Source organism: Nansenia antarctica (genome assembly GCF_963989245.1).
Source record: "Nansenia antarctica genome assembly, chromosome: 11".
Classification (NCBI taxonomy): Eukaryota; Metazoa; Chordata; class Actinopteri; order Argentiniformes; family Microstomatidae; genus Nansenia; species Nansenia antarctica.
This window is the reverse complement of record NC_137681.1, coordinates 2,631,959-2,641,931: the sequence shown is the minus strand read 5'-3', so window position 1 is coordinate 2,641,931 and position 9,973 is coordinate 2,631,959. Positions and strand designations below refer to the sequence as shown.

General features: G+C 50.8%; 2 protein-coding genes across 2 annotated transcripts in view; both read left to right on the top strand.

The window, feature by feature from the left end:
• Positions 1 to 613: 613 nt before the first annotated feature.
• On the top strand, positions 614 to 2,547 carry LOC308168104 (E3 ubiquitin-protein ligase TRIM21-like; the record flags this gene model as incomplete). Its single annotated transcript, XM_080542579.1, has 1 exon — positions 614 to 2,547. The coding sequence occupies one exon, from the start codon at positions 614 to 616 to the stop codon at positions 2,255 to 2,257; it is 1,644 nt and encodes a 547-aa protein (XP_080398705.1). The 3' UTR covers positions 2,258 to 2,547.
• A 1,061-nt stretch (positions 2,548 to 3,608) lies between these two features.
• Positions 3,609 to 9,973, top strand: part of dnttip2 (deoxynucleotidyltransferase, terminal, interacting protein 2) — a gene marked incomplete at its 5' end in the record, with an annotated part of 10,285 nt that continues 3,920 nt past the window's right edge. The window contains 2 exons of the mRNA XM_080541881.1: positions 3,609 to 3,704; positions 4,466 to 8,088. Of these exons, the coding sequence (XP_080398007.1) occupies positions 3,609 to 3,704; positions 4,466 to 8,088 (3,719 nt within the window). The remainder of the gene's footprint in view (positions 3,705 to 4,465; positions 8,089 to 9,973) is intronic.

Below are 9,973 nucleotides of genomic sequence, written 5' to 3'. Positions count from 1 at the left end.
CAAATATTTTTTTTGCAGACCTACACGATTCACGTGGATGACCTATTTTGAAGTAAAAACGGCTAATTTAGCAGAAAGGTGACAAGTTTGCACCCCTGCAACAACAGTTAACAGCTAACAGTTAGAAACAGAGCAGCCTGTAAAGGGTTAACTCTGTTCCAGGGAGGAGAGCTGTACTGGGAGGGGAGGAGCATCTCAACGTCAGGCAGCTGAAATGAAACTAAACTGTGTAGAGACATGAAGTGCATCGTGGACAAGGGTCGACTCTCTCAAACTTGTTAGATATCGTCCCCTAACAGGCATCTATCACACATACAGTAGAAAGGACAGAGACATCTATCACACTCACAGAATCACAGACAGGTGAGTTGAGACACTTACAATGACAAGTCAAGATAAACTATTGTGTTCACACTCTTTTTATAGACGGTTCAGTATGTAAAACATATTGATTTGGTTTAAGGACTATTTCCTATGTGATGTAGAATAATGTTATCATTATTGGTCGCTGTATAATCACATAAGACAGTCTTGACAGCTCCATAGCTGAAACTATCGAGATCTGATTGATTCCAGGAAATGCTTTATGGTGTCACCTCTGGTCTCTCTAGATATGGCTTCCTCCAGCAGTCTCCTGTCTGAGGAGCAGTTCCTGTGTTCTGTCTGTCTGGATGTGTTCACTGACCCAGTCTCTATTCAATGTGGACACAACTTCTGCATGGCCTGTATCAGAAAGTACTGGGACAGCAATGACCTGTGTCAGTGTCCAATGTGTAAAAAAGCATTTGATAAGAGACCAGATCTCTTTGTCAATACTTTCATCTCTGAGATGGCCGCTCAGTTTAGGAAGTCTGTTGAAGTGAAGGCAGCCAGCAGCCCAGCCCCAGACACACCTGTCAAACCTAGAGAAGTGTCCTGTGACGTCTGCACTGGGACGAAGCGCAAGGCTCTGAATTCCTGCCTGGTGTGTCTGACCTCTTACTGTGAGACCCACCTGGAGCCTCATCAGAGAGTCGCAGCCTTAAAGAGACACAAGCTGATCGACCCTGTGGAGAACCTGGAAGACAGGATGTGTAAGAAGCACGACAGACTCCTGGAGCTGTTCTGTAGGAGTGATGAAATGTGTGTGTGTTGGCTGTGCATGAAAACAGACCACAAGACCCATGACACCGTCCCCATAGAGGAGGAGTATGGAGAGAGGAAGGCTCAGCTGGGGAAGACAGAGGCAGATGTTCAGCAGATGATCCAGGAGCGACTGCAGAAGGTTTCAGAGATCAAGCACTCAGTAGATCTCAGTAAGAAAGATGCACAGAGAGAGAAAGCAGACAGCGTACAGGTCTTCACTGCTCTGGTGGACTCCATGAAGAGAAGCCAGGCTGAGCTCCTTGACGTGATCGAGGAGAAGCAGAAAGCAGCAGAGAGGCGGGCTGAAGGGCTGATTAAAGAGCTGGAGCAGGAAATCACTGAGCTACAGAGGAGAAGCACTGAGCTGGAGCAGCTCTCACACACTGAGGACCACCTCCACCTCCTCCAGAGCTTCCCTTCCCTGCCCACCCCTCCACACACCAAGGACTGGTCTGAGGTCAGCGTCCACAGTGATCTGAATGTCGAGTCTGTGAGGAGAGTTCTGTCTGAGTTGGAGGAGACGCTGAATACAGAGATGGAGAAGCTGCCTGAAGTCAAGCTGAAGAGAAGTCAGCAGTATGCAGTGGACGTGACTCTGGACCCTGATACAGCACATCCCTGTCTCATTCTGTCTGAGGATGGGAAACAAGTTAGACGTGGAGCCACAAGTAAGAATCTCCCTGATAACGCAGAGAGGTTTTCCTATTGTGCCTCTGTTTTAGGAAAGGAGGGTTTCTCCTCAGGGAGGTTTTACTATGAAGTGGAGGTGAAGGAGAAGACTGAGTGGGGTGTAGGAGTGGCCAGAGAGTCCATCAACAGGAAGGGGCAGATCACACTGAGCCCTGTGAAAGGATTCTGGACTGTAGGGTTGAATGGAAATTATGGGTACTGGGCATTCGCTGGCCCTCCTGTCCGCCTGTCCCTGAGAGAGAAGCCCCAGAAGGTGGGGGTGTTTGTGGATTATGAGGAGGGCCAGGTCTCCTTTTATGATGTGGAGGCCAGGTCTCTGATCTACTCTTTCACTGGCTGCACCTTCACTGAGAAACTCTATCCATTCTTCTGGCCTGACCTGAATGATGGTGGTAAAAACTCTGCCCCTCTGATCATCTCTCCTGTCAATCACACTGACTGATTTTTAACCTTCAACTCTGACCAAGAAGAAAAATAAGCACATTTAGAATTATATTTATAGTTATCATTTTAACATCTTCTTTAAATGTAAAGTATTTGGGGATTTTGAGTGTAATGAATACTGGGTCTGTACAGAGTGAAATTGGGGATGTTCAGACAATTAAATTCACTTGGATTGATCAGATCCATTGATCACATTAATAATCAGTGTCGTCCAGGTCCCAGAGCTTTAGAACGGTGATGGTGAGGTAGCAGACTGGCTGTCTGTCTTATTAAAACACAAACACAAGTTGTCCTTCAGTCTCTGCATGTGTGTGACGTAATTACATTTAACAGAATGTACGTTTGATAAGAATGTTATTGATTTAATGGCTTGCAAAGGGAATCAGATGCTTAAAAACTGTTTAATAAGGGTGACTGTGATGGTAATATGAGAGAGATAGATCTTCTCTATGTGATATTATACGTTTGTCTAATGGTCTGTTTCTGTGGTGGTTTTATCATCACTGCATATCAAACATCAACACCTGATGAATAAAGTCCCTGTTACCTGACACCTGTGAATGAGTGAGTGATTAATTTATCACCGAGGTGAATAAAGTCACCCACATTGTCAACATCCTAGACTGCCAAGGGTGACTTTATTCACCAGGAATGCATAAATTATGACGCTTCATTTTGTAGCCAATCAGAGTGTTGTTGCTAGGTAGAAACCACATAAAACACTGGACACTCTAGTCTTCATTCCGTCCTCAGGCCTGTGTTCAACACCCAACCCTAACCCTGTAGCCAATCAGAGTGTTGTTGCTAGGTATGAATGAATGAATGAATGAAAGCTTTATTTCGAACATGTGATAAAAGAAATAGTTATAACAACAAAAAACAAACAAAAAACAAAACAAGACAAAATAAAAAACACTATTTACTTAACATGTCCGAAAAGGAGTAGCTAGGAAGAAGCATAAGCTTATTTTATCCTACCCCTTCTCCAATACTCAGAGATTAATAATTAATAATCTACAGTTAACTTCAATATTATTATTTTTTTATTTTTTATTAAATCAAATGTATTTACGTATTTACATATTTACCAACAATAGAAAACAGATCATGTAATTAAACAAATAATCTGTGAAAACAGGTAGATACCACATAAAACGCTTGGCACTCTAATGTGGTGAGTGTAAAATTGACTTGTATCTATTAGTTTAGTCTATCCACAAACCCTATCGCCCTCACACACCTCAGTCGCTTCTCCTTTCTACCATCGACTGGTCGAGTCTGTTAGGAACACGTGTTAGTAGAAACACGTGTGCGTACCGGAAGTGGAGTGATCGGGCACATGAACCAAGATGGTGGCCACCAGGAGAGGAGTGCGTGTGAGCTCCCCGGGTCAGACACCCTCCACCCAGGCCCCTAGGACCCCGGCAGGCCGCCAGAATGACACGGTAAAGTCGATCAACAACCTCCTCACAGTTATAGTCCAGACAGATGTGTTCATCGCGATAGTTTTGAGGCATTTGAGCTCAACTTGAAGCTCTTGACTTTAACTATCTGCTCACAGTTGTTTTTTTCCTGGCTCCAAACCAGGCTTAGGTGGTAGAAGTGGAGATGAAGCAAGTTTAGTTTCTGCATCATGCACACAGACAAACTCACTGTTGTTATACTCGTGGTGGTGAAATGATGGATGTATAGGCCTGTGTAAGTCTTTTAAATGCAGAAAGGAACCCTACACGTGGCTCTGTTTTAGGTGCATGTGTCCCTCACACTGAATCATTCATCATTTTATTTGATCATAAAAGTTCTCATTCCGACCCCCAAAACGGCCCAAAATAAACAAAAACAAACTGCCCAGTACTACATAACCAATCTGAAGAACGTCCGACATTGTCGTTTACCATGTCTGTTGTATATTTATTGTTTTTATTTCATTAGTTTTGTTGTGTGTCCTGAAGTACTTTGCGAGATTTGTTTACATAACAAGTCATTTAGTTGCTAAATATACAGCTTGTGTTGTTGATGCTTTTTTTGACTTAGTTTTCTTGGCTTAGACAACGTGTTGTGATGCCTGTGTGTGGGTGGTGTGAGTATTTGTGTGTGGAGAGGAGGTGTTGTCGTCCCGCGCATGTGGAGGTTTTGGGTGCTGTGTTTTGACCATCAGTGCATTGTGGGTGCAGAGTATTGATGTTGTGCGTTCGTTCTCCCTTAGGCCACGCCCTCCTCTACCGTCAGGACCCGGACGAGAGCCGCCGCTGCTGTCGTCCAATCAGAAGAGACCAGCGAGCAGCCCGACCAATCGCACGACGACGAGACCGGCCCCCTCTCCCCCGCCCGCTCTCTGTCCCCGACCATGACGAGGAGGAATAGTTGCGCTAAGCTCCACCACACTCCTGGCTCCTCCCCCCAGCCCCGGCCTAGCTCCTCCCCCCACGAGGCCGACGTATCAGAGTCCGAGTCCTGCTGCTCTGTCGTGTCAGAGGCGGCGTCCACAGACCAGCCAATCACGCGGCGGCAGAGTCGTCGGAGGAGTAGAGCTCCTCCCACTATCGGCCAGGGTGAGAAGGAGGACGAGGGGGCGGAGCCTGGAGCCCTGTCAGACGACTCCTCCTACTCCGCCTCCACAGGACCAATCACGCGCCGAGGAGCCCCGAGAAGAAGCCAAAGGAAGAAGCCCCTCCCCCGCTCCTCAGACGACTCCGCCCCCAACCAGACGCCCAGCCGCCAGCCCGCCTCGGGGGCGGAGTCAGGCAGCTCGGCCGTGTCCTGTGACTCCTCCTCCCACAGGATGACCCGCAGCCAACGGAGGACCGCCTCCGTTACCGTGGCGCCTACACCTACGTCTAAATCGACCAACGAGGACACCAACGAGGAGCTGTCGGAGGCGGAGTCTCACACCTCCACTGGCTGCCCCTCCACGGTACGCCGCACAACCCGCGGGCGAGGCCGGGGGGGGGCGACCCAGCCCATCCCCATCGATCTCCCCACGGAGGAGACCACCGCCACCGGCGAGGCCCAGCGACCCCCCCTCCCCCCCAGGAGGAGCACACGCACCCCCAGGCGCTCGGTGAAGCCGAAGGAGGCGGAGGGCGACAGCGAGGGCTTAGAGTCCGGCCCCAGCTCCCCCCGACGCTCCCTGCGCAAGCGCGCCGCCCCCCTTCCTTCCAGCCACCGGACCACGGACTCTGACTCTGAGTCGGAGTCGGTGGTGGACGCGGTGGGTCGAGGGGAGAGGCTGGAGGAGGAGGAGAAGGAGGAGGCTCTCAGCAGCAGGACCCCCCGCCTCCCCATCAAGGCCCTGGGGGTCCTCCTGGAGAAGTTGGCCTGGAGCGAGGAGGAGACGAGGAGCCCCAAGCCGAAGGAGGCGGAGGAGGAACCGATGTTGCTCGCCGCCGCTGATCCGGAGGTGGTAGACGACATCACCCTGACTCTGGAGGAAGAGGAGGAGGAGGAAGAGAAGGAGGAGAAGAAGGAGAAGAAGGAGGAGAATGAGAAGGAGGAGAATGAGAAGGAGGAGGAGGAGGAGGAAGAGAAGATGGAGGAGAAGGAGAAGGAGGAGGAGGGCGTCAGTGTGGTCGCAGAGGCTGCAGAGGCAGGGGAGGGGGAGGGGGGTGAGGAGAGGGGCGACGGTTCCCCTGAGGATGATGTCGTCCCTGCCCAGGAGACACCCTGTAGCCCCCTGACAACAATAACCACCTCAGACACCTCCTCGGCAACAATAACCACGTCAGACACCCCCCCGGCAACAGTAACCACCTCAGACACACCCCCGGCAACAATAACCACGTCAGACACCCCCCCGGCAACAGTAACCACCTCAGACACACCCCCGGCAACAATAACCACGTCTGACACACCCCCGGCAACAGTGTCTGATCTCCCTGCTGTGGCCGAGATGGCTGAAGACGCAGTGGCGGAAGGTAGCCACCAGAGGGAGCTGCAGTCTCCTCAGGATGTGGAGGTGGCGGCCGAGGCTGCAGTTACAACGTCCAGCTTCCAGAGGGACGACTCCCCTGAGGATGTGGCTGAGAACGAGGCTGCAGTGACAGCGTCCGACCTCCAGGGGGCAGCAGAGGAAGAAGCGGATGATGATCCCGAGGGCTCTACCGGTCACACGGTCACCGTTAAGGGAACCGCCGCCGCTCCCACTGTTGTCGCTATAGAGGGTGATGAAGATGATGCTGAAGAGGAGGAGGAGGTGGAGGCCATGGAGGTGGAGGAGGAGAAGGAGGAGAAGGAGAAGGAGAAGGAAGCCCAGCCTACACCTACGTCTAAATCGACCAACGAGGACACCAACGAGGAGCTGTCGGAGGCGGAGTCTCACACCTCCACTGGCCGCCCCTCCACGGTACGCCGCACAACCCGCGGGCGAGGCCGGGGGGGGGCGACCCAGCCCATCCCCATCGATCTCCCCACGGAGGAGACCACCGCCACCGGCGAGGCCCAGCGACCCCCCCTCCCCCCCAGGAGGAGCACACGCACCCCTAGGCGCTCGGTGAAGCCGAAGGAGGCGGAGGGCGACAGCGAGGGCTTCGAGTCCGGCCCCAGCTCCCCCCGACGCTCCCTGCGCAAGCGCGCCGCCCCCCTTCCTTCCAGCCACCGGACCACGGACTCTGAGTCGGAGTCGGTGGTGGACGCGGTGGTCGCAGAGGCTGCAGAGGCAGGGGAGGGGGGTGAGGAGAGGGGCGACGGTTCCCCTGAGGATGATGTCGTCCCTGCCCAGGAGACACCCTGTAGCCCCCCGACAACAATAACCACCTCAGACACCTCCCCGGCAACAATAACCACGTCAGACACCCCCCCGGCAACAGTAACCACCTCAGACACACCCCCGGCAACAATAACCACGTCAGACACCCCCCCGGCAACAGTAACCACCTCAGACACACCCCCGGCAACAATAACCACGTCTGACACCCCCCCGGCAACAGTGTCTGATCTCCCTGCTGTGGCCGAGATGGCTGAAGACACAGTGGCGGAAGGTAGCCACCAGAGGGAGCTGCAGTCTCCTCAGGATGTGGAGGTGGCGGCCGAGGCTGCAGTTACAACGTCCAGCTTCCAGAGGGACGACTCCCCTGAGGATGTGGCTGAGAACGAGGCTGCAGTGACAGCGTCCGACCTCCAGGGGGCAGCAGAGGAAGAAGTGGATGATGATCCCGAGGGCTTTACCGGTCACACGGTCACCGTTAAGGGAACCGCCGCCGCTCCCACTGTTGTCGCTATAGAGGGTGATGAAGATGATGCTGAAGAGGAGGAGGAGGTGGAGGCCATGGAGGTGGAGGAGGAGAAGGAGAAGGAGGAGAAGGAGAAGGAAGCCCAGTCGTCCGTTCGTACCCCACAGCAGGCAGAGAGTCGGAAGGAGGAACCAGGAACCCCTCCTCCCTCCCTCCTCCCCGAGCAAGCTGCCTCGCCGCCTGCCCCCGCCGACCTGATCGTCATAACCGGGGGCGAAGAGGAGAGGGACAGCGTCGTCGTCGCCAAGTCGGCGGTGTTCAGCCTCCTGGACAGCAGCGACGAGGAGGAAGAGGAAGAGGAGGAGAGGGGAGGAGGAGAGGAGGAGGAGGATGAAGACGTGTTGTGTGTGGAGGGAAAAGAGCCAGCGAGCCCCTCCTCCCCCCGGCCCTCCTCTTCCTCGGCTGCAGCGGCGGTAGACGGACTCTTCGTCATCGACAAGCGACCGGGGTTGGAGACGGGCGACATGCACCTCCCGGAACGAGAGGAGGAGGAGGAGGAAGAGGAGTTTGTGGATGAAGAGGGTGGAGACGACGATGACGATGAGGATGATGACGAAGATCATCGGGCTCTGTTCGGCATCAAGGAAATAGCCAAGGCAACGTAAGTATCAGTCTTTCTTTTTTTTGGAGGGGTCATCTTTTTGTGTGTGGTCACATCCCCCTGGTCTAGCACCACGGCCTGGGGTGGTCCAGTGGTCTAGCACCATGGCCTGGGGTGGTCCAGTGGTCTAGCACCACTACCATGGCCTGGGGTGGTCTGGTGGTCTAGCACCAGTACCATGGCCTGGGGTGGTCTGGTGGTCTAGCACCAGTACCATGGCCTGGGGTGGTCCGGATGTGAGGGTTGGTTTGTCCTGGAGGTTGGTTTGTGAGTTTTGGTTTGTGAGGGTTGGTTTGTGAGGGTTAGTTTGTGAGGGTTAGTTTGTGAGGGTTGGTTTGTGGAGGTTGGTTTGTGAGGGTTAGTTTGTGAGGGTTGGTTTGTGAGGGTTGGTTTGTGAGGGTTGGTTTGTGAGGGTTGGTTTGTGAAGGTTGGTTTGTGAGGGTTGGTTTGTCCTGGAGGTTGGTTTGTGAGTTTTGGTTTGTGAGGGTTGGTTTGTGAGGGTTAGTTTGTGAGGGTTAGTTTGTGAGGGTTGGTTTGTGAAGGTTGGTTTGTGAGGGTTGGTTTGTGAGGGTTGGTTTGTGAGGGTTGGTTTGTGAGGGTTGGTTTGTGAGGGTTGGTTTGTGAAGGTTGGTTTGTGAGGGTTAGTTTGTGAGGGTTGGTTTGTGAGGGTTGGTTTGTGAGGGTTGGTTTGTCCTGGAGGTTGGTTTGTGAGGGTTGGTTTGTGAGGGTTGGTTTGTGGAGGTTGGTTTGTGATAGGGATGCACGATATGCATTTTTTCCAACCGATACCGATACCGATATTTACCCGCTTCTCGTGGCCGATAACCGATACCGATATTATTATTATTATTATTTTATTTTTTCTTTCCTATCACCAGGGGAGCCCCCCTCCCAAATTTCGTTGTTTGGTACCTGTACTATATCAATGACAATAAAGACCATTCAGATATAATTTCACAGTTGATAACCTGTAGTTCATGCACACCTGAAGGTAAGAAAGGCTATGTAGTGAGCAAAGATTGATGATTTAATATTCCATAGTGATCTCACCAAATCTAACTTACATCACTATTGTTAACACAACAAAGAGAACACTTCTGAGTCTTCAAATGTTCATTTATTATTTCCTCTAACAAACAGAATCTGTTATAGACAGTGTACAATGCTTTTTTTAGCCAAAGTTCATAAAGATCTTATGTTAACCGTAGCTTTAGACAGTATACTGTATGTTTACATGTATATGTTAACCATAGCTTTAGACAGTATACTGTATGTTTACATGTACATGTTAACCATAGCTTTAGACAGTATACTGCATGTTTACATGTATATGTTAACCATAGCTTTAGACAGTATACTGTATGTTTACATGTATGTTAACCATAGCTTTAGACAGTATACTGCATGTTTACATGTATATGTTAACCATAGCTTTAGACAGTATACTGCATGTTTACATGTATTAACCATAGCTTTAGACAGTATACTGCATGTTTACATGTATATGTTAACCATAGCTTTAGACAGTATACTGTATGTTTACATGTATATGTTAACCATAGCTTTAGACAGTATACTGTATGTTTACATGTATATGTTAACCATAGCTTTAGACAGTATACTGTATGTTTACATGTACATGTTAACCATAGCTTTAGACAGTATACTGCATGTTTACATGTATATGTTAACCATAGCTTTAGACAGTATACTGTATGTTTACATGTCATGTACATGTTAACCATAGCTTTAGACAGTATACTGCATGTTTACATGTATATGTTAACCATAGCTTTAGACAGTATACAGTATGTTTACATGTATATTCATTACAAGTTCATGAAATCCACAATGGCTTTTTTTTCGCGGCTAGGCTAACGTGTTC